Source organism: Botrytis fragariae (genome assembly GCF_013461495.1).
Source record: "Botrytis fragariae strain BVB16 chromosome Unknown tig00000225, whole genome shotgun sequence".
Lineage (NCBI taxonomy): Eukaryota > Fungi > Ascomycota > Leotiomycetes > Helotiales > Sclerotiniaceae > Botrytis > Botrytis fragariae.
Window position 1 is genome coordinate 595458 of NW_023501002.1, and position 24240 is coordinate 619697.

General features: G+C 43.5%; 5 protein-coding genes across 5 annotated transcripts; 1 reads left to right on the top strand and 4 right to left on the bottom strand.

The window, feature by feature from the left end:
- Positions 1–355: 355 nt before the first annotated feature.
- Bfra_011253 (putative riboflavin transporter mch5 protein) lies at positions 356–2098 on the bottom strand (the record flags this gene model as incomplete). Its single annotated transcript, XM_037341584.1, has 3 exons — positions 356–986; positions 1103–1484; positions 1636–2098. The coding sequence occupies 3 exons, from the start codon at positions 2096–2098 to the stop codon at positions 356–358; spliced, it is 1476 nt and encodes a 491-aa protein (XP_037188396.1).
- A 3202-nt stretch (positions 2099–5300) lies between these two features.
- Positions 5301–7699, bottom strand: Bfra_011256 (putative mboat family protein; the record flags this gene model as incomplete). The annotated part of the gene is made up of 4 exons (XM_037341585.1): positions 5301–6437; positions 6561–6632; positions 6695–7011; positions 7129–7699. 4 exons carry the CDS (start codon positions 7697–7699, stop codon positions 5301–5303), a joined length of 2097 nt encoding a protein of 698 aa, XP_037188397.1.
- Positions 7700–9274: 1575 nt separating this feature from the next.
- Positions 9275–11360, bottom strand: Bfra_011257 (putative ring finger-like protein; the record flags this gene model as incomplete). Its single annotated transcript, XM_037341586.1, has 3 exons — positions 9275–9896; positions 10308–10488; positions 10973–11360. The coding sequence occupies 3 exons, from the start codon at positions 11358–11360 to the stop codon at positions 9275–9277; spliced, it is 1191 nt and encodes a 396-aa protein (XP_037188398.1).
- A 703-nt stretch (positions 11361–12063) lies between these two features.
- On the top strand, positions 12064–14276 carry Bfra_011258 (putative fimbrin protein; the record flags this gene model as incomplete). Its single annotated transcript, XM_037341587.1, has 5 exons — positions 12064–12086; positions 12158–12368; positions 12428–13131; positions 13179–14158; positions 14242–14276. 5 exons carry the CDS (start codon positions 12064–12066, stop codon positions 14274–14276), a joined length of 1953 nt encoding a protein of 650 aa, XP_037188399.1.
- A 408-nt stretch (positions 14277–14684) lies between these two features.
- Bfra_011259 (putative 5-oxoprolinase protein) lies at positions 14685–19086 on the bottom strand (the record flags this gene model as incomplete). Its single annotated transcript, XM_037341588.1, has 4 exons — positions 14685–15607; positions 15663–16549; positions 16606–18854; positions 19039–19086. 4 exons carry the CDS (start codon positions 19084–19086, stop codon positions 14685–14687), a joined length of 4107 nt encoding a protein of 1368 aa, XP_037188400.1.
- Positions 19087–24240: the final 5154 nt, after the last annotated feature.

The window sequence follows — 24240 nt, forward strand, 5'->3', positions numbered from 1 at the left end:
TATAGCATTGTTATCGCTGGTAGTGAAGCGATAGATGAAATAGCATAACAATAAGTAAAGATTGGGGATAAGAATACAAATTTGACATTATGACGATAGTTTTCGGCTTGTCCCGTTAATATGTTCAGGCTTTATTTGAACTTCATACCCCACTACCACTACTGACAACATATAGATGAACGATGATGAAATATTATTAGCCTCTTCAATACACCGATTTTCCTCAATCTCATGTGCAACCGAAGCATAATAAGTCGATCACAAAGGTAAATCTCAGATTGCCCCGCGAGAGGGGCAAAGCCCAGTAGGCGGAAAGGAAGAAGCTAGCCCTGCTTATAACGCTGCAAGGTTCACTCTACCACTTTGTCCTCCAACCCCACCCCTTTACTTTGATCCTGACCCATATAAAACACAGTAGGGCAGCCACATAGCTAAGTCCGGTGAAAAGAGCGGCGCCCCAATACCTTTCTTTGCCTGTAGCCTCTACCACATCAAGAAGGCCCCCAGCGATAGGGATGCTTCCCAACACACCAAAAGCTACTACCGTAAAGCAGCTTGCGTAGTATCGCCCGTATTCTTGAGTTTCGCAGAGCTGGCCTAAACAAATTGGTGTCAAACTGACATTGGAACCACTAACAAATCCAAATAGTAGCACAAAGATCACTAAGAGCGCGTCATTACTTAGGTTGAGTAGGAGTACGTCTGGTAACCAAAAACATAGAACTGATATTGTGCAGAGGAACAATGAGACAATCATAGTATTGTATCGTCCAAATCGATCGGCCAGGTCGCCCGCTATGCATCGGCCAATGCATGAAGCAGCATTGAGGATCGCAAGAAGTCGATATGCAAATGCCGCTGATCCAGTCAAGGCCTCTTCTTGAGACAGATGTTGTCGATCGATGTAGTAGCTTGGCATATATGTGATGGGTATGAAATATGCCAGATCTGTCAAACTATAGTTCAACATCTTGAAATTAGTATGCCTAGTATATATGCTTTCAGGAGTATTAGAAAATTCCAGAAGTTGTAGGCACATTGTATCACAATCTCTGGAGCAATCACGGAAATGGGATATTTGTGCTGAGAAATCGACACTTACAGGACTCCAGTAGTGGTAATAGCCATGGCTCCTGTTCCGTCCATGAAGATCTGTGGGTCCGGTAATGTATCTCGCCAAGTAGTTGTAGCTCCTTTACGAGGTGGAACTCTACTTCGGCAAAATGTCACGTTCATGGCGCAAAGTACAAGCAGCACAAACCCGAGAATCCGAATCGACCATTCCCACCCAACTTGAGGGAGGAGTGACTGTATCATGAGGGGAAATAGAACGCCACCAAAACCACCTCCTACAAATGCTATGCCGCTAGCGAGACCGCGACGCTCCATGAACCAATGAGCAACGCAGCCCATGGATGGGGTGAGGAGAAGAGATGAGCCGATACCAGTCAGTATGGAGAATGATAGAACGATCTGATAGTATTCTGTATCACAGTTAGTACTGAACAGAGTCCTCGAGAAGATCAGAAGGACCTCAATAGGAGCAGATTTAGCAGCAAGCGATTAAGCGACCTTCGGAGCAGCCATTATACTAGGATGTGTTATGCGTGCAGCGGTACAGGAAACTAATATTACCTGTACAAAAACTAAGCGCGAAGATTCCAATGAGTGTGCAAATAGTTCCTGCAATGAGCAATCCACGAGGACCCATCGCATCAAAAGTTGGTCCAATTTGTACTCCACAGATCCAGTTCACGAAAGCATAGATTGAGAATATCCAGCCGAGCGTAGAGGAAGATTCTCCGGGTAATATAGATTCCGAGATGACGACCTCGAATACTCCGGCTGTATTATAAATACCTAACGATGCGGTTAAACCACACCAAGCACCTAGAACCACTAACCAGGCATCGCAACCCCCTTCGGGATAAGTAATTTCGCCATCAATTGGCACTGAGTTGGCCGCCGTAGGGAGAGGAACCGAGGGCCTTTCAATATCAGGAGAAGAATCTGTTTCGTCAGCGAAAGTCCATCTCTCGTCATCTGTAATTTGCGAACGAGTAGCCTGTGACAAGCCGTGCTCAGAGCTCGATGCCATTGTCTGTTCCCCAGTGCTTCACTTCGAAAGACTTAATGTGTCGAATGGAAACGCAACAAAATATGATGATGCAATTCTTGGCGTATGTCTCTGATTGACAAGCACGTTGGGCCAAGTGAGATTTATTAAAACAAATCCGCTTTGAATTGCTGAAAGAGTAACATCATCCTTATAAGCCATGAGGGGTGGACATTCAACACTCCAGTGCCTCTTGAACTTTTAGCGTATTGTACTCAAAGTGACCTATCAACGACAAGCGCTTGCTGTGGATTCGAAGCGAGTGTACTCAAATTGGCCAATCAGCAATAATAGCTCACACCTTATCCTGAATTTCAATCGTACAACCGGATTATCAATATTGGATCGCTTCTTGTGAGATGACTTTACTTGTTCCATTTCAGATTATTTGATATTGAGATAGAGTAGAAAATAGGATTATTTTGATCACATTTCCTTTTTACTCTTATTATATACCTGGAAGTTGACTTCATAATATAACTCTGAAGATACAAATAACCACCAACACATACCCCATCAATCAAATAATCAATCAATCTCACAATAGGGAAACAATAATTCTCGTCACAAATAAATAGCACAATCTCTTCTCGACCCATCCATCACAAATATCAGAGATACCACGATAGTCCAGAAATCGAGCTCAGATATGGAGAAATACCAGACGAAAGCCCGCATATCAAGATCCAGAATCAATGAATGAGTTGAGTTTGAGCCCACAGTAAAGCTGGTGTTGAGAGCTATTGATGTATTCATGTATTGATGTATATATCACCAATGTGTCGATCATGACATGCAAGCTTGCAATCCTATCCATCCATCCATCCATTCATCTCGATTGAAAGTAGGTATGGTATGTAAGAGCGCACTGGAACCAATATTAAATTATCAACTTCCACTTTGATTTTTGATTTTTGGATATAGCTGTGCGGAGAAACAATTAGCAGTTGATAATGAATAGATACCTAAGTATCTACAGTTCACGGCCATATATACCATGAATCAAGCCTCTAGAACTACATCTCCAATCTAGCGGTATTCTCAACTCCATCGGATCTCAGCTCACCTAGTCTCAAGCTCCACAAGTTAGAGTTGAATTAGTGCTTGGGTCAGATCGGACGAGCAAATTAGAGTCTGCATACAAGGGTTTGATCCTGACGACTTGGTTGCAGAGGTTATTGATGTGGAGAAATGGGGGTGGTATTTTAGTTGTTTGTTTGTTAGTAGCTAGATAGCTATATGAGAGAGAATCATACACATTGAAAGAGTCAAAAAACAAAAAAGCCAAGAAAAACCATGAAAAGGAGAGTGTGTAACATCTAAAAAATAGTAAGTAGGTAAAGAAGAACAATTCTGCTTGTCCCAATTCAAGCCATCATCGGCAATACAGAATAATCCTCGACATCTCGTCCGTAGATACCGTTACTCAGAGTGTATTCATTCTCGAACCATTGATCGAAACTAAAATTGGAATCCAAATTCAAATCCAAATCCAGAGCATCCTCATCATCTCTGCCATTCTCCTCCACCGATCTACCCTTCACACACTCAACAGATGCATCTCCAGCAAACCCAGCTGTCTTTATCTGTTCCGACATCACAATTTGAGTTTCTCCACCCCCACCACTCATATCAACATTCCTCTCCCTCCCCTCTCCTTCTCCCCTCTTCCCCACTCCCCTCCCCCTCAAACCCCCTCCCATATTCCCCCACCGTAACCCCCATCACCCTTTTAAAAACCCTACAAAGCCAACTCCTCGAAACCCCCATCTCCCTCGCCAACCTCCCTACTCCCCTCCCCCCACCCCCCTCCCTCAAAAGTCCAATCGTCCTCTCCACAATCTCCTCTCCCTCCTCCATAAACCCCTCCTCATCCGGCCTACACCTTCTACACGCTCTATACCCCTCTTCGCGGGTCTGCTCACGAGTATCAAAAAACACCACATTAGCTCTGCGAGCTCTGCGCGCCGAACACGTGGGACGACAGTAGATCTTGGTAGATGTGACGCCGTAGAGGAAGGAGGAGTGGAAAGCGGGGGTGCGGTGTATGAGGGCTTGCCAGCGGGTGTGGGAGCGAGGGTCTTGGATGGGGAATGGGCTTATGAGGCGGGGAGCTTGTGGTTGCATGGTGGGATGGGGTTGGCTTGGGGTTGGGGGAATGATTCATGTTGAGAGAGTGGAATTCTACTCCATGTTTAGTCAATACTATACTATACCTAGATACCTAGCTAAGATTACTAGGATGGCGTCACACCCTGCGACCCAGTAGCTATCTCATGAGGATTTACTCTATACTTCGTAAATTATAATAGCCTTAATCCTAAAACTCCATACATAAGATCACCTAACAAGGAACACTCACCAATCAATCGATTTTTTGATTCTTTCACAAATCCATCAGGTCTATTAGATATCTATTTATTATTAGCACCAGCTCGGTAATACTAATCACCACACATCCGCAATTTCACCCCATAATCCTACATACATACATACATACATCCATCCACACACCCAAACAAACCCCACACATAAACCCTTCAAATTTCCCCCTCCCATCTCCCCATTTCCCCATCTCTCCCTCCCCCCCTATCTAACCACACACACAATTTACTCAACCTCCCCAAACCCACCAATACTTACTCTCACACTCAAACTTGAGCATCATGTAAACAATATTGATCAATCTCAACTCAAATATCTACCTACTTCTTATCATAAGAGCCTATCTATCAAAACGTATCCTAGCAAATCCCAAATCCCTACCTACATACCTACACAAAAATCACTTCCCTCACATAGCACACAAAACTCATCACGACTCACGATTCACGATTCACCTTACTCTCTCCTCCACAAGGTACCCAGATATCGAAAAAATCTCAAAGATCCCAGAAGAATTCATCAACTCCTTATATTTTAATTTCCCACCCCGCAATCTCTACGAGGTACGACCATACTGAATAGAAGTTCTAATATCATATCACAAACATTACGTACATTGCCGTCATAATCGCCATAATAATCATAACCACAGTCACAATCATCATCCAATGCCCACCCGCAAAACCATTTCTCCAAGCCATGAATGATATCAAAGAAGTGAGAACCCCAAACACCTAACCATGCCCTCATGCCAAATGCCAAATGCCCATAATCTACATAAATCCAAGCATCAAACCATCTAAATGACCAAATAAAGACTACACAAAAGACTCGGTCCGGTAAAAATCCCTATCCAAAAAAGTACATTCCCCAACGTCTTCTTCCCCTTCATCCACTTCGTTTGACTCATAATCGTCAACGGAATCTGACACATCTGCAACACCAGTAAATATCCCCTCAGTTTCTTAAAGATACACCACATAACAAGCTCATGAACACAAGCGCTCAAGAAGAAAGTAATAAGTGTCGCCGTCTTTTTATCGACTCTCAGACTCGAAATCGAAGAATGGTAAACGTGTCGCAAAAGGAAGTTATGAACCGGTCGATTCCAATCGCGTGCGAATTGATCCCAAGATACCGAGTTCCACCAGGCTTCATAAAAGCCTCGATCGGCGTAACAGGTTAATTCGGCGAGGAGATTGAGAATACATTCCCAAATCACATACCATGTCAAGATGTACTCAGCCAGAAATGGGAAGGCCAAGTCGCTGACTATACCCGGGAAATGACGGAGGCGCTCGAGAGATGTTAGATTTGATTCTTTCATCTTGATCGTTTTAACTACGATAGGATAGATATAAGTTTGCGAAATAAGGTTCATGACGATCAAGAGACCAGCCGTCGCAATACTTTTCTCGGCTACATTATACCAATCGACATCATCGGATCGTGGATATTCTAGTTCGTAAACCAAAGTTGGAAGAACGATGTACTCGTAATGATTGACTAAACTGAGATTATTCGGGTACTGATTCTTGGTTGTCGTACATTTTCCTTCGAGTTCTTTACCCAAGAAATCGATCTCCCATTTAAGAATTCGTGCAAACGTCTGGACTTGATCAACATCAAGAGGCTCACCAGAGTCAATTGCAGCAGCTACTTGGTCAGTAGCAGAGTCGACAATAGAACGCCTTCGATCGGAAACCCTCTGGTAGACGTCATCGGACGTAGGTCTAGCATCGAGATAAGAAGTAGACAATGAGGAAGCGGCTGGTGTTGTCGCGGAAGGTGTCTGGATGGGCGAAATATCATCAAGCTGCTTCAATTTACGTTGAAGCTTAGAATGAGTCTTGTATTGTTCTGATAGGTGACCATTATAAAAAGCGTAAGAGTGTTGTTTCATTAACATGACAATTCCATGAAGGACAAAAAAGACCTACCCGAAGGGATGTTGTAAGCGAATGAGTCAGGGGAAAGATCAAAGAGTGTCATTTCTCCGAAGTAGTACACGGATCAATTCGAGAACATAATTGGATTTAACCCGAAATTAGTCACTTACTGTATGTGTCCACGGCCACTCGCGAAACAGTGTCCAACTTATTACTATTGAGAGATATAGAATTTCCCAAGCCTGCACAAAATTACATTTAGTAAATTATCCAATCTCCTCTGTTAATCGAACGATAGACTCACACTCTGAATGATCCAACCCTCTCTATTCCAGTCAATATATCCTCGGTGTATTAATTTCTGTAAAACAAGTCCAAAACCCGTAGAGAAACACATCACACCATCAGACAGACCAAGAACTATGACGTCTCGGTGGAACATCATTTCCATGATTTCGTTGGTACCAAGTATATTTCCATGCACTCGCCAATTCGCAAAGGCAAGTTGGAGTACGAAAACGACAAACGCCAGCCAGCCTAATGTAAAGAAGCCATGGAAAGGTGAGTCGGCAACGATATTGTTGTGTCGATCGAAGGCAGTAAACTTCTTGGTAAAAACCACTGTTCGAGTCAATTAGCAACGAGTTATTCTGCAGTTTCGTCTATGTACGATATCCATTTAACATCACTCGATGGCCTCTCGTTCTTTTAATATATTCGTAGTTTGAAAAAACTCACAGTCACTGAATTTTGTCCGTTTCTTTGATCCTCCTGACGCGATATCTTGTGCATAATGCGCAACAGTGCCTTTTAGAAGATCCCGTAGCTCATTGTCATCTGCTTCGAAAGTATAAATTCCTTGTCCATTTTTCTGAAGCTTATTCAGAGTCACCGGAATACTTTTGCGCCTTCTCGTGCCTTGCCAAGATTTCTGGGACTGAACTTTTAGTTCTGCATATACCGTCTGTGGTATTTCCGGCATATCAATATCGGTGTCGAGGATTCCACTCTTTCCCCTTGTGATTATGGACGTCGGATCTGGTTTCAAGGTATCATAATCCTCCAAACTATCACTCTCCGATACCTCCGAAGACTCTCGCCGATTTCTATCAACCGTTTCCAACGCCGTTTTCAAAGATTGCGAATATTCAGGGCGACTGGGAGACTTGGGTGTTTGTATTGTTTTGGAGTTGCCAACGCCATTTTCCCTCGAGTGTTTATCTAATGGATTTTGGGTTGGGTGTGCTGGATCTGAGAGAGAGGGCATGGTCATGGGAGGGGGGGCAGTCGTGGATGCCATTCTAACCATCTTGTCAAGCTATTGAGAGAAGGTGTGTTCCAGGACGAGGGAAGGTTATTGGAATTTATATTCGGAGATCTAGTTCGTCTCAAGAGGCGCAAGAGAGGGGATTAACTAGTAGAATGTTAGCCTAGAGCTTCCTGCGAACTTCCTGCAAACTTTCTTCGATGCGGTATCAAACTTATTCGGTATCCCAGAATAAGAGAGATAATGACAGCGAACCTGTAGCAAGGCTGTTCCCAAATGATTGCTTATTAGTCGTACCTCAATGCTCAGTATAAATCATGCTTCAACCTCAATGGTTTGTCGATAACCTAGAAGCAGGTAATACTGCAGAAGGCCGATACTTTAACGTCTCAAAGTATACCTAGGTATTGCTATTCGGTACTCGAGCAGATCAATCCAAATGGCTCAAATTGCTATGTTGTCCGAAGAAGGAAATATATTGAGGCTGAATAGGTAAATGCCGGTGCTATGCAGGATGCAGGTACAAGTTTAGAAGATTGATAGAAAATAAATGGAAGAAAATAATTTGATTGTCAACAGAAAATGGAAAATAAAAGACTTATAATATCTATACCTTTGAAACAATAGCTTGGTACTAATTAGATGCCGACTAGATACACAAAATCAAGAAAAAGCGCGATAGAGATGGAAATACCGGAAAGGTACAGGAGAAACGGAAGCAGTATGTATCTCGCGCGCACATTGTCATTTTCCCAAGTCTCCGAATGGCATGACTGATGATTAAGTCCTAACCCTTCTTACCTGAGACCTCTTTACTGTAAGTCTGATGTACTCACTGTAGAGAATTGAGGGGCGTGATGAAGCTTGGCATATGGCATATGGCGTATGGATATCGCACATCGCACGAAGAAAGGCCGATGAACTTTGTTAGATTCATGAATATAACAATCGTTGAGTCACATCATAGGAAAGTCATTTTGGTCCGTACATGGAAAGAGATCAGATCGGCCACTTGTCAAGTGATGTGTGATGTTCAATTAGGGATCAGATTGATAAAAGAAGAAAGGTTCGAATGATTTAGGAATCTTCGGAACTGTAATTTAAGGCCTAGGTAGCTGCATCATGTGGAGTACCTAGTACCTGGTAATAAGTCTAAAATGACAATCTAGGCATCTGACGGTACTTTTACCCACACTTTTGCCCACACTTTTGCCCATACTTTTACCCATACTTTTACCCAGTCCCTAGGAATTATTATAATATCACTGGACCCCTCGTAAACTTAGTATTAAGGCTTATTAATGCTAAATTGGATTAAAATGACGTAAATTCACGGAGTCTGTAGGGGCCGGCCGTCCGAGCCATGTTCCGTTCCCAGCGTACCATTACCCCTTCAGCCCTGTCTAGATCCCCTAGAATCTAATAAGAGCTATCTACCTACCTAAGTATGTGCCCATCGTCACGTATACATATCACAACTACCGGCAGCAATGGAGAATCATTTCTAATCATTGTGTGCATACTTAGAATATCCACGGCAGTCCCAATCTACTAGTGTGTAGAATATAAATCCATCGCTTTTTCCCCTTCTATATTTACATCAAACAACCTATCAGATCAAGGCAAGTTCGCCGATAATAAATCGGTAAGAAGAACATTGCCAGTATTTCTTGCCAGATCGCTTGCCAATTGTCCCTGAGCATCCCGAAGATTCCGGATATCTTCTCCATCAGCAGTATCACGTCCTACACCCATCGTCTCCGCCATTTGAGTGATTTGTTCCGGGAAGATATCGGTTGGAAGAGTTGAAGCGAGCCATAACAACAGCCAGATGATTTCTTCCTGTCCTTTTTCAACCGCCACATGCAAACCACTTTTCATCTCATCCAAAGGGTCTTGATAGCGCAGAATTGGCTTTGCTGATAGCCCTTCTCCATCCTCGTCATCATCTACTGCACTGAGTAGATCATTAATTCCAAAAACATCACCCTCGGCACACATCGTCATGAATGCTCGAGCGGGACGTGCTTCTGGGTGTTCATCGAGATAGGCCTCTTCAGTGATAAGAGATAAGATGTCAAGGTCTTCTTGAACTCCTCCCTCATTGTGATATCTCGTAGGAACTCGGGTTCCGGAGACTGCTCTTGAAGCTGAAGCCACTGAAGTTGCAATTGAACTATCACACGATGGACAATGGAGCTTATTCAAAATTTGAGGAGATTCATCCAAGAGACATTGCCTATGTTGGAGTTAGTAAGTCAACTGATGAAGTCTGTAGATCAATGGCAAATTTCATATGCTCGAATGATGAAGCACAGGACGACACGTGAAAAACAAGAGTTATCTCTGTGAGGTCAGAGGCGAATCCGTTGGCCAAACACCATCATGGCAAACGCTAGAGAGCGGTGTCCCTTGAGAGGTACTTTCTTGTGTGTGATTTGAATGATTATGGTAAGAAATGAATGCATCCAATGGGAGATGTACAATATACCCCTCGAAGAACTATCTTCAAGCTAACTTCTGGTGTTCCATGCAACGAATATGTTCCACATGTGCATCCAGTTTCAATGCTGCAAGTTCCAGGTATTATGAAAGGAAATAGAATTAAGCTTGAACTTTCAGACCGAGAACAGGTAAAATATATTCTTACCAATGCATATGACATCCGCAAATCAACTGAAGGTCATCTGGAACGCTTCCCATAGAAGAGCTTCCACCCTCAGGTTGCTCCAACTCCTCTGGGTCGAGTTGGACGGTCAAACTTTCCGAGCAGAGTTTACAGGTATCCATGTTTGTATAAAATAAAATCAAATCAAGAAGAGTAAATAGTTCTGGTATTGAATTATTAAAAAGTTGTCAAGTGGTTGTGTTTTGAAATAAAAATTCTCATGTAGAATCGTTGAAGGTCTTTACTTTAATAGCGGGGAGCAAAAAAAAAAGTCACAATCTAAAATTTTCTTATCGTCTGAACGTTTCTCTTCCATTTTGTCGTCGTCTTCTAACTAGATACCCGGAACACCACGCAAAGTCATGCAATGAGTGGACATTCAAATCTAAATATTCAAGAAGGCCAGTCCTATTTTCGCCATTCGAATGAGACCGAACATGCATAGAGTTTGTATCTCATGCCAGCCTCCAACAAGACGGCGGTATTGATGATTTATCCCTATCTATCTCTATCTATGCTCTACCATTCGCATTCCCTACCACTTCCGTTGGCCACCCATCTGCCCACCCTTCCTCACTTGGTCTGTATGTATTTTGTATGTGATGCTGTGGCTACCATAGGTCCTGGCTGGCCATCGACTAGCTTACTGATTCTAATCGTGGTAAAAGCAAGTGATCTTCCAACTTTCGACGCGGTGGCCTCAATATTCAAGACATCCCCTAATTGAGCAGTCCCAATATAAGTGACGTGAATATCAATGCTCGCCCCAGACTTCTCCAATCCGTGTGAAGCAATGGCAAGACCTCCAGACCAATCGACCAAACTTGCACTCACTGCACCGTGAATAGTACCTCGAGAATTGACATGATTGTTTTCAACCGTCAAGCGCGAGACAACCAGACCTTTTGTAGCCGATATGATTTCCACATTTGCGAGAAGGAAGTCGTAAATGGGACTGTTGCCTTTCATATTATCCCATACTTTCTTGACGTGGATCAATTCTTCCGATGGGTTATCCATTGCGACGGGGTTCATTGTATATAATCAGTTGCCTGAAATGCGGCGAAGGGGGAGTCGTCAGCAATGGCGAAAATGTACGTATACGCGTATAACAAAGTCTTGGGATATAGGATATAGTAGATCTGCATTTACCTGTATCAAAAGCCCAAGGCGATGAAAATGGAAATGGAGATGTGCAGCGATTGCTGAAGAATATCAAGGAAATCAAGAGAACCTTGAGAGAGACAGAACGGACAGAACGGACAAAACGGACGGTGATCAATTACCAGCTGGAAATCCCGAAATTGGAAGACAGATACGAGAGACCGGCTGTACGAAATTACGAGTGCGAGACAACCGCTGTCCAGAAACGTCAGCGGGGTTTGGGCTGTGCATCGCATCATATCAATTTCACATATGGATATGCATTGAGCCATAATTTGAACTCAAAATTCCTCCATAAACCCTGGAAAGAATCCAACATTTCACTTCTGCTTCCTCTCCTTCCTCTATAACCCAATTCCAACAAAGAAACAATTATTGTCTTGATACCGTTCACAATTGTTACGTGTTTTGCAGCATCTTGCGCCGGCATCAGTATTTATAGCGACGTAAATTGGGAGGGGTATCCACAGCTACCTAATACCGATAGGTACCTCAACCTGCCTCCTGAATTACGGAACCAACAATTCAAGTCTTTTCGACTGCGAAAGTCAAGACCAGAATAACAACCGCAAAGATGAATATCATTAAGTTGCAGAGGTATGTGAACAATCCAACAGAGCTATTAATTAGTTCGAGGCTGCGTTTGTCTAACCCGCTTTGATTTATAGGAAGTATCCTCAATTCCAACAAGATGAGATCTTTGGTCTCCAAGATGCTTTCCGTAAACTCGACGTTGACGACAAGGGATACATTGACGAGGCTACTGCTATCAAAGCCACACAAGGCAGTGAAAGACAACCATACGATGTTGTTAGACAAGCTTTGAAAGAGGTCGAGCTTGATTCATCTCGAAGAGTCGAGCTGGAAGATTATGTAGGAGTAAGTTTAGGCAAACACTTATCTGGCACATTGAAGAATGTCGACTAACCATATCCAAGCTTATCTCAAAACTCCGCGTCTCTTCACCAGCACAGCAGCGCATGTCAACTGGTCCACAGAGTCCTGCTCGTGGCGGAATTGTATCGCAACAAACCGGAGGAGCTGGAAGCGGGCATGCTTCAAAGGGAAGCGTCAGCGGTCGTATTCAAGTCCAAGGATCTTCATCGAACGTTACCCATACCATCAACGAAGATGAGCGAACAGAATTTACCCGCCATATCAACGCAGTGTTGGCAGGCGACGCAGATATTGGCTCGCGTCTACCATTTCCTACAGATACCTTTGAGATGTTCGACGAGTGCAAGGATGGTCTCGTGTTGGCCAAATTGATCAACGACAGTGTACCGGATACTATTGATGAGCGTGTATTGAATCGCCCCGGAAGGAAGATTAAGACGCTTAACGCATTCCATATGACTGAGAACAACAACATTGTTATTGAATCTGCGAAGGGTATTGGTTGCTCGGTGGTCAACATTGGTAGTGGAGATATTATCGAAGTTCGAGAACATTTGATTTTGGGTCTGATTTGGCAGGTTATCAGAAGAGGTCTGTTGAATAAGATTGATATCAAGCTTCATCCTGAGTTGTACAGACTCTTGGAAGACGACGAGACACTGGAACAATTTTTGAGATTGCCTCCCGAGCAAATCTTACTCAGATGGGTCAATTATCACTTGAAGGCTGCAAATTGGCCACGAAGGTAAGATCAATCTCAAGAGTATCTAGAGCTTACTAACATTCTATTAGAGTTGCAAACTTTTCCAGCGATGTAAAGGATGCTGAAAACTATACTGTTCTCCTATCTCAGATTGCGCCGGAGTGTTGCGACCGAGCACCATTACAAACACGCGATCTTCATCAGAGAGCAGAGCAAGTTTTACAGAACGCCGATAAATTAGACTGCCGGAAGTTCCTTACACCTAGCTCCCTTGTGGCAGGAAACCCTAAGTTGAACTTGGCTTTCGTTGCCAATCTCTTCAATACCCGCCCAGCACTGGATCCTATCACCGAGGAAGAAAAGGCCCAGGTTGATGATTTCGATGCTGAGGGTGAGAGAGAAGCAAGAGTCTTCACTCTCTGGTTGAACAGTCTTGATGTGCAACCAGGTGTAAACTCGTTATACGAAGATCTCAAAGATGGTACTATTATTTTGCAGGCATACGACAAGGTTATTAAGGGCTCTGTAAACTGGCGTCATGTGAACAAGGTGCCTGCTAGTGGAGAGATGTCGAGATTCAAGGCTCTAGAAAACACAAACTACGCTATTGAGCTCGGAAAACAAAACCGTTTCTCTCTGGTCGGTGTTCAAGGAGCAGATATTTACGATGGTCAACGAACTCTCACTCTTGGTCTTGTCTGGCAATTGATGCGTAGAGATATCTCCGAAACCCTCACAGCCCTCGCTCAACGTCTTGGCAAGCGCGAAATTTCAGATGCAGAAATGATCAAGTGGGCAAACAACATGTCACAGAAGGGTGGAAAGAGTTCTACCATTCGCTCTTTCAAGGATCAATCAATTGGAACCGGTGTCTTCCTCCTCGATGTTCTGAACGGAATGAAGAGCAGTTACGTTGATTACGATCTCGTGACCCCAGGAAGAACCGAGGATGATGCTTACATGAATGCTAAGTTGAGTATCAGTATTGCGAGGAAGATGGGAGCGACAATTTGGTTGGTTCCGGAGGATATCTGTCAAGTTAGAAGTCGCTTGGTGGTTACTTTTATTGGTATGTTTGTTTTTTGTGTTTCTTTCTTTCTTTCCCCTATAGATTGGCCTTGTGGAAATGAGAGTTCTAACTTTTCCTTCTAGGTTCTTTGATGGCGACAGCCGAGAAGATGCAGTAAATTGGGTGATGTGGTGGGATGGGATGAGATACGATGGGATAGGACGGCGGAATTCCCAATCGATCGATATATGGATGGGTGGATGATAAGAAATTATGATAGCGATGCTAGTGATGATAGTTAGTAAAAAGTGCGTGCAGGCGAATCAATGGCTGTAGGACATTAGAAAAGCATTGGTAGTCATTTTCACTTCATGAGAGAGAAGGAAAAGGGTGGATTCTTGATGATTTGATTTGATTATGAGAAAGCGCGTTTTTCATGAAAATACTACAGCTGCGTTAAATATTAAACAACATGTTGTATTGCACTCACTTGCTCACTCCATCGATATAGTAGTAGTATACTCGTTGTGATGACTATTAGATAATATTGTAAATAAACTTCCCTATCCCCATCCCATCAAAAAAATCACGCCTGCAAAGCCATCTCCTCCCTACTAGCATAACTCCCCCCCTTCCACGCCGCCTTTGGATCGCTCCTCTGATCGGCCTCCCTCTCCTCGCCGACCTTTCCCCATCCCCCACCTCCAGGGGTATGGATAATGATGCGCTCTCCAGCTTTCATCGCGGCGGTATTTTTACCCCCGAGATTGATCCTGCGTTCTTCGTATTGTGTTTCTTGGTTTTCTTCTTCCTTCTTCTCCCGAGACGCAGATTCCCGCAACAATAAATCCGATCTCCCCCTATCGCTCTTCGCAACCTTCCGCACCCAAATATTCAGACCGCATTGTGCGTCTGCGCCCCCCTCAAGCCCATACGGTCTGTAGACCCTTCTCTCACTTAGAATAGACACCTGAACCGGGATTCTAAACTCAATGTCGCGGATGACTCCATCTCCACCCCTGTATTTTCCCTCCCCTCCACTTCCAGCGCGGAGAGAAAATTCTCTCAACAAGACCGGGTAGCGGCGTTCGAAGACTTCCGCATCTGTAATTCGCGTATTCGTCATGTGCGTATGCACACCACTTGTTCCGTCCCAGTGTTTTCCTGCACCGCTTCCACCGGCGATGGTTTCGTAGTATCCGAAACCCTTGACGTGTTTCTGGCCGTCGACGTTGCCGCCGAAGCCGAAGGTGAGATTATTGCAGTCGCCTTGGGAGGCGGCGCAGGCGCGGAAGGCGCGGAGGATGACGTCTGTGACGCGTTGAGAGGTGAGGACGTTGCCGCCGACGACGGCGGCTTTGTCTGAGGGAGAGAGGAAGGATTTGGGTGGGATGAGGACGGTGATGGGTTTGAGACAGCCTTGGTTGAGGGGGATGTCTTCACTGATGAGACTGCGGAGACAGTAGATAATTGCGCTGTAAGTTACGGCTTGGGGGGCGTTGGTGTTTGCTTGAGGGTTGTTAGTTGGTGAGGAGGGAGATTAGGATGTTGGCGGAGTACTTACCGTATACCTCTGGACCTGTTCCCTCGAAATCGAATACGGCTTCTCCTTTTTCGGCATCGATTGTGATCTTTAATTGGATCGGGCTGCCATCATCCATATAATCGATTGCAGATAGATCTTGTCCTTCGAATCGCTTGCTAACATCTTTCAGGAGATTTCTCACACTAAGCTCGGCATTATTCTGGATATTAACCATATAGAAGTTTACCACTTCTTCGCCATATTCCTCAATCAAAGTACTGATAAGATTGATGCCCTTCATGTTGCTAGAAATTTGAGCTTTGAGGTCCGAGATATTATCTGCCAAACATCGTGTACCACTGCATCCTTGATATTGTGCAGGCTCGTCAAGAAGAAGCTGTATCATTCTTTCCTCATTAAAGTGACCTGCGCTAACTAGTTTCTCAGACTTGATTGCGGCTCCTTCTTGGTATAATTCTCTTGAATGTGGAGGCATACTACCGGGGAGAATACCACCAATGTCAGCGTGATGGGCTCTAGAAGCGACGTAGAAAAGAATTTTATCACCGGCCGGGTTGAAAGCAGGAGTGATAACAGTAATATCAGGGAGATGCGTTCCTCCATATTCAGGATGATTGGAAACTATAACATCTCCTTTGACAAGCTTGCCTTCCCAAATTTCAGCTTGACGTTTGACGCAAGTAGACATTGAGCCCAGATGGACTGGAAGATGTGGAGCATTAGCTACCAATCCACCAGTAGAATCGAACAATGCGCATGAATAGTCGAGTCTCTCCTTGACATTTGTGCTGACACTGGTTTTTTGAAGTGCTCTGCCCATCTGTTCTGCAATGGCCATGAATCTATGAGCAAAGATGCTAAGCATAATAGGGTCTACTGATTTTGTTTCATCTTTGGTCGAGGATCTGATAATAATTAGCAAAAACGTCCTATTCCCACATGATTTTGCTGCAAAACTTACTTGTCTTTGCTTTCATGTTCACCAATGTTTATTACCACGTGCGTTTCGATTATCAATGCACTTGCCCTAGGAGCAATGACAACAGTTTGTGTTCCATCTGCAAGAATTGCTGGTCCCTTGATTCGGTCACCGGTATCAAGATCTTCCAGCTTGTATATAGGGGTATCTTGTCGGCCACCTTCAAAGTATACTTGTGATCTCTTGTACTCTTTCTTGCCAGTTTCAACATCCTTGGGTTTGATCTCCTTCAATTGTTGATCCACTGTCTTTTCAAGTCCTTCAAAACTCTTTCCAATACCACGAACTCGAACATCGTCTACAATAATATCTCGATCGGGTAAAGTAAAACCGAACTCTTGTTGATGCTGTTTAATGAAAGCTTTTCCGTAAGCCCATTCATCACCACCGAATTCCTCTACATCTTGCTTCTCGGGTTTGACAACCATCAATGCAGATTCAGTACCACGGTATCTCATATTCAGATATTCCTCGTGAACTATAGAACTATCTTGGAACCCTTGTGATTTTAGGGCATTGGTCGACTTTCGTTTGAGCTCTTCGATTTTCTTCTTCAAGTAATCTCGTGACTCTCCATCGTCAGACCAAATCTTTGATTCTGGCTCCTGTTCCTCATCGACTACATCAGCCAAGGCCATACCATACGCTGACAGTACCGATGAATAGCGATGGACAAGTATCTGACGTATACCCAAGCTCTCAGCAATCGCAACGGCATGTTGTCCACCAGCACCCCCAAATGTCGCGAGACGGTGCTTGGATGTATCAAAACCCTTCGCTTCGGTTAAAGATCGGATTGGTCGGGTCATGGTTTCGTTCGCGACAGTCAAAAATCCGTAAGCGACTTCATCAGCAGTCATATTTTTACCCATCTCCTTGTTGACTTGTTCGGCTAGTTCTTGAAGAAGCTTCTCACTTGCTGTAACATCGAGACCCTCATCTTCATTCTTTCCGAAAATCTTTGGAAAGAAATCAGGAATGAGTCGACCCAAGAAAAGGTTTGCATCGGTGACCGCAGCTGGTCCTCCCTTGCGATAACATGCAGGTCCAGGATGCGCACCAGCCGATTCTGGTCCAACTACAAATAACCCATTCTTGAAGAATAAACGCGAACCACCGCCAGCAGCTACAGTATTGATATCGAGTTGAGGAGACTGAATAGTCACACCAGCTGTAGTAGTCTCAAAGACATGTTCATATCTTCCCGAACCATATCGAGAGACATCGGTAGAGGTACCGCCCATATCAAACCCAATTACAGGTATTTTGGTCTCAGGATCATATGAAGTAAGTGCATATCCTACAACTCCTCCAGCAGGGCCCGAGAGAATTGCTTTAAGGCCCGAGAAGTTGTCCACATCTACCAGACCTCCATCACTCTGCATAAACTCGCACCGAGCTCCTTTTGCTCCCTTTGCATTTTTCACGCTTTCTGCTCCGAGGCCACCTTCAAACCCTTTGGAAAATCCGGCGATATACTTTTTGATTGCGGGTGTTAAATATGCATCAGCACATGCTGATGTGGCTCTCGGGACCAATTTAATCATAGGCATCAGTTCGTGGCTAAGAGATACATGTTCAAATCCAATCTCTTTCGCAATTTTGCCAACTAAGGCTTCGTGGTCAGGGAATGTATAACCATGCATCAAACAGACTGCTATACTTTTAATTCCTTTATCGAAAACTTCCTGTAATTGGGATCGGATGGTTTGTTCTTCAGGACGCTGCAATATGCGTACAGCTTCGGAAGATAAACCCCGCACCAGATCTTGATCTTGTGTACCATTGGCTTCAACTTTGGTGATACTTCGCTCCGGATCTTCAGCGTAATCTTCCAAGGTAACCCGCTCGTCAATCTCCACTACAAATTCGTACAGGACGTCAGGTTTTTTGATCGCGAGATCAAAAATCTTAGGTCTGGATTGATTGCCAATTTCCAGACAATCTTTGAATCCCTTAGTCACCACCATAGCAATTTTTTCGCCCTTTCTTTCCAGTAATGCGTTCGTAGCTACTGTGGTTCCCATTCGAATGGATTCTATTTTTGAAGTATCTAAAGGCTCCCCACGAGGAATATCTTTCTTGAGGAATTTGGACATCAGCCGCCTAATACCTTCCAGAGGGGCATCGTCGTAGTTGGAAGGGTCTTCAGATAGGAGTTTGATAATCACATCATCCTCCATCCTCCCCGTGCCTGGATTTCCCACACAGTCGGTGAAGGTTCCACCACGCTGTGCTCATTGTTAGCATAGTGCTGTGGAACTGTCAAAACCATGAAGTTGCTTTACATCTCCTTGGATGTTCAAAGGCTAGACCACAATGCCCGGAATAGGCCATAGGACCATTGTAATGCAGTCTTCCTTCTACAAGTGTCACAGACTAATGAAAGCTATGATAGAAATTTGTTCCACGTACATCTATGGCAATTCTAATTCCGCCTTGCGTTTGCTTGTGTTCACCCATCTTAAATGAATGTGTTGAAAGACTGTGAGGGACGTATGAGATCGAACGATGAAGTGGCAAAAAGTAATGTATCACGAGAGTCAAAGCTGGCTGTCAAATGATGATAAAAGGGTATCAAAATATAAAGTATGTTTCTTCACAAGAGATCGTGTCACTTTGCTTTGTACCACGAATCATATATATCAAAATCCGAAGCGGCGTTTGTACTCCGCGGTGGGAGACGGTGTTGAGATTCCGATGATGGATCAAACAATAATGTCATTAGTAAACAAATTCTTATCTCTTATCGTGAATGAGGGGCTGAATGAGGGGCACGATGCGCTTTACAATACTTTGGAATACATCGCAGTAATCTACGAGCAACTGTTTTGCTATCTGTTTCTCCTTGGATTCAAACATATAATAGTCTTCGGACTATTATTTAATGGAAGGAGGGGAACATGTTTGTTAAGTACTTCAATCATGCTGTCCCTCCAACCTTTCCCCCTCCTCCTTTCAGACCATCTCGATACCGGTACTTGAAAATTGTATGTCATGGATTGGAAATCAATGTTCTCCAATTTCTAATCATGCAGCGACCCGAGGTTACTTGCTTTGAATCCAGATACTGGAACTCTAAGCGTCATTGGGGGGTCAAGGAGAACTATGCATTTGTAATGGCAGACTTCAAACCCGATGGCTTTTTTGAAGAGCTTTGATTGGAATGATCTACAAGATTTATCAGAGGTCAGTTCAAATCACATTGAAAGGCTTAGTTCAACGACGTTGGCCCTTCAGATCGATAAATACCTCAGCAGCTTTAAGACAAAGCCACACAGCACAGACTGTAAATCTTGCACATCAAAGCATGACCCTCGGCATTCCCACCGCCCAAAGCAACTATGTTGCTCAATCTTCAATGATGTGGTCAAGAATTGCTCATTTCCAAGGCCTCTTGAGGTCCAGTTTGTATGAGCGTGTCCAGGCGATGAGCGTGAGTACCCTGAACTTGAATCCACGCTCCCTGCCCCAAGACTTTCCCTTGGGTCTTCGTTTAATATCGTTACAACCCCATACATTTTCAGTAGCAATACCCTTGTTCACAGCACCGAGAACCATGACTATCGAATTCGAGGATGAACTACTCTAGGAGTGTTCTGAGACCGAACCTCTACACCATATTCACGCATTGCCTCACAAATTAGACCTGGACTCTTACTATAGGTACAAATGTAATCTCACAAAACCTGCAGGTTTAATGTTCAATACTCAGGAGAAGATGCACTTGAAGCTATCGAACCGACTCTGGAATTAGGCATTTGGAATCCTTGGTCGAGACTTTGGAACATTAGGATCTTCATTCGGACAAGACAGTCTCGGCATTAAAGCGAGTCTGTGGTCTTTATCAGATTGCCATCTTACTTCATGTGATATTGAATCGTTTTTAGGTTTTCGATAACAAGTCTACTAGGTATGACAACCAAGTCACCCAAGTCAACCAAGTCAATCAAATCAATCAAATCAATCAAGGTTTTGAGTTTTGCCCAGAAAAACGGATAGAAAGGAGCCGATGAAGTAGAAGAAGATGAAACTTGAGAACAGACAATGGGCCAAGAGCGTTGGTAATCGTTCGTAAGGTTCAACAATTATGGCTAGATCGAGCCTTACGTTATTTCCTAGTAAGTTTTCATTGAGCAATGATAAAAGTACTAGATCTCTAACGGCCAGATGAACGAGCCGTCTACTCAATGATTGATCAAAAACCATGTGGCATGTACAACCTAATAAGGAAATGGAAGCTAACCATGAGATACTCGTATCTGACACAACTAGGGTCACTAGAAACCTTCTTTGATCAAACAATGGTATTTTCCGTTAGATCGATTTCGCGAATGGATCGGTAATCGATGACTGTATCATGGATGACTTTTCCATGGAAGGAGGTGCTTTGATTATGTATCGTGAGTAGGAGAAGAATCCTAATGTAACCAACATCTCGGCGAACTATACAGAAACGGGTAAGTTGTGAGAAGATTACACGATCCTTCTAGATCACGCTAAATCGTAAGCTATTTAATCTATCTACAAGTATCTATAATTGAGATGTCCCTTGGCTTACCATCATCATGCAATAGATCCGAAATAGATTTGTTCTACAGACTGTGATTCTGTGTATATTGTTTTCAGTAGTAGTGTAATGAATGATGATGTATTGGTCATAGCCTTAAGAATTCGGCCGTTTGTCAACGTAATACTAGAAACATAGCCAAACCGAATCAAACAATATTATAACGGCGAGGTTGAGCATCAGATGAAAACGACACAGCAGCACTAGTATCTGTATGAAATTGTAAGGAGATCTAGGATTCGAATTTGGGGAGGAGCTCATGTTGTTTCAGTACACCTCACAGAACAAGTTCAAGGGCCCAAAGCTAACCCACACTCGAAACAAAGTTTGGCCTAGAGATCTATCGAGATTGCCAATGTGGTTGTTGGAGATAGATATTCGATGATTGTAAGCAAGTGAATCCTTCTAGTGAACTTAAAAAACGGCGGATCTACAAATGTTTTGTTTCTCTTCTTAGCAATAAGAGATGTTGGGCATCGGAGAATTTCGAACGTTCATATCAAGCGGTTTACCCCTAAAGTTTCTGAAAGCTAGTAGGGTGTGAAACGACATCAAATCATTACCGTATTGAGCATACGGATTAGCTCGATGGGTTGCAGGATGCGGATATCGACAGTTATTAATGTAAATGCATGAAGATAAGAGAAATTATTCGAGTCCAACTTGTAGGCAGGTAATTAGGTACTTAAGGTAGTGCGTGGAGACGTACGAAATAATGTATGCATACAACAACATCATTTGCGCAAAGATCTACGACATAGCCATTTACAACCGTTGATATTGCGGGTTTCCATTCTTTGGTTGATAGTCCGGTCCGTACCCTTTACGGTAACGGAGAAGATGTTGTACAGGCAAGACAAGATACGATTAGACTTTGTACCATGCTGAAAAGTGTTAAGCTTTAGTCCCTTGAAAGCATTTTTCGTAAGCATGATTCAATGCACCAAAATAGCAGAGTTACCATGGTGAACATATGGAGTAGTTTTGAGTAAGAACGCGTGAGACGAAGCTGGAAAAAAGCTGGTAACGGTTACGTCGTCCTGCACGTCTACTCGAAAAGGGGAAGTTTGGGAAAGTTAGAAAGGCTTCTCCAAGAAGTACCAAGACCTCTTTTGGACCTCATAATCCCTGATTCGCATGGTGATGGCGATTTATCCTTGTAGTTCACATGTTTTACTCCTTGTCAATTCATAACCGTGATCATGTAGTTTCCTTCGTACCTTGCACACATTTTTGGCACGGATTGAGGGCCCAGTTTATCCAGTTTCTTACTTCATCGTCAAATCATCGTACGCGAGAGTCAAGAGTTGTCTAACCAGTCTAACCAGTCTAACCACAACGCTCCCAAAAGAGTATATACCCCTTGCGCCGTGCCCTTTTGACCATCCCGGGCCTTGTCTTGCACTATTTGGATGCTTGGTACGATGAGAAACGCTGCTACCACCACAGAATATCCATTCCCTTATCCAGAATACGCACCCGCCGGAATGGAAAAGGGAGTGATAGAATTCAGACCACTTGCAGCTTCAATCTCAATTTTTACAAATTTCTTGACCGACCTTTCAACGCGTACTTCGTTTTACTCATCAAGAGTCCCAGAGTTTACGTTTTGAGTTTGGAGTTTTATGTATTTCTTTGATTCTGATTTTGCCTTCACCCACTCACTCCATTTCTTGCCCATATTTTTGTTTATCAAAAGTTATTATTGGAATTTGATTTGCATGTCGATGACGATCTGCTGTCACTGCAATCAAGTCTATGTATGATATATGTCAATATTTATTAGGCACATTACCTTGATTGATGTTACTGCCGCCAATCCGAAGCCGGTGCCGGTATATGTACCCCTCCAACGATATCGTACAATAAACGCCTAGGGATATACGACATTGTACTGTCTGTCTCAAATAGAAGCATCGCGGAGTCAAGTGAGCTTGATCTTCAGGGAACCATCTTAACTTGTCAATACCTTGTTGAATCCTGTCATCAATCAACATACATCGGAAGTTGTATAGGATAGGACTTGTGGGAGCAAAGAGCGCGTCGTCATTAAATCGTAACAGCATTTACCGACAAACTCTATATATTGATCATCTGGAAATCGTGGAACCTCTCAGCAACACATTGTGTGATCAGACAAAAGATCACATCGAGCATTGCGAGGGAAACAACTTTGGCTTTGGAGATAGCATTCTGGAAGACCATGATTTCTAAGAGAGAGGTTTGAGCAAGTCTCCATTCATATATTCTTCTTCCAGGTCAGGTGGGTGTTGATCGATAGAGCTGTTGTTCAACAGTTGTTGTAATGCATATGGGATTGCAAAGAATTAGGAATAGATGTGCTAATATTGATTTATTGATCGACCAGGCAATTTCGAATACCTCCACTCCACTTCACCCACTTCAATTGGTCCCCTACAAGTCACAACCCTCGATTAGAAAAGTGGCACGTTCCGATTCCAGTCCCAGACTCCCAGCACAAATATCATAAACATTTAGGTATTTATTTAGGACGTTGCCGTCCGAACTCTGCACCTACCAGACCACAGGCCATACTATATATAAAACTCGACATCGATAAGTCGGGGTCAATATCATAATTGGATAGAAAATACGCTCAATCCCACTCCCACTCCCACTCCCATTCCCACTCTCAATCTCATTCTCATCCTCATTTTCACAAGAGAGGGAAGAAGGAACGGAAAAGGGAAGGGGGAAAAAGGGGACGAAACCCATCTTTGTTTTAGGAAAGAAGATCAGGTTGAAGTAACAAAATCGGGGAAAAGGGTAGATCTTCTTTCTTTTCTCTCGTGGAGATTTACGTAGGAGGTTGAAGGAAAATCATCCAAATCGAAGTCGCAATTCACACACAGAGTCGCCTTATTATTATTAGTCGCAGCAACCAAAAAAAAAAGAGAACCAGATTGGCTTGCGATTAAAATACAAGGGGGTAAGGAAGGAACTTACCATAACGGATCACATAAATCTAGTCACTTCTCTAACCCAAATAGGATTAGTCCACTTTTGATACAGTACAATTTACTATC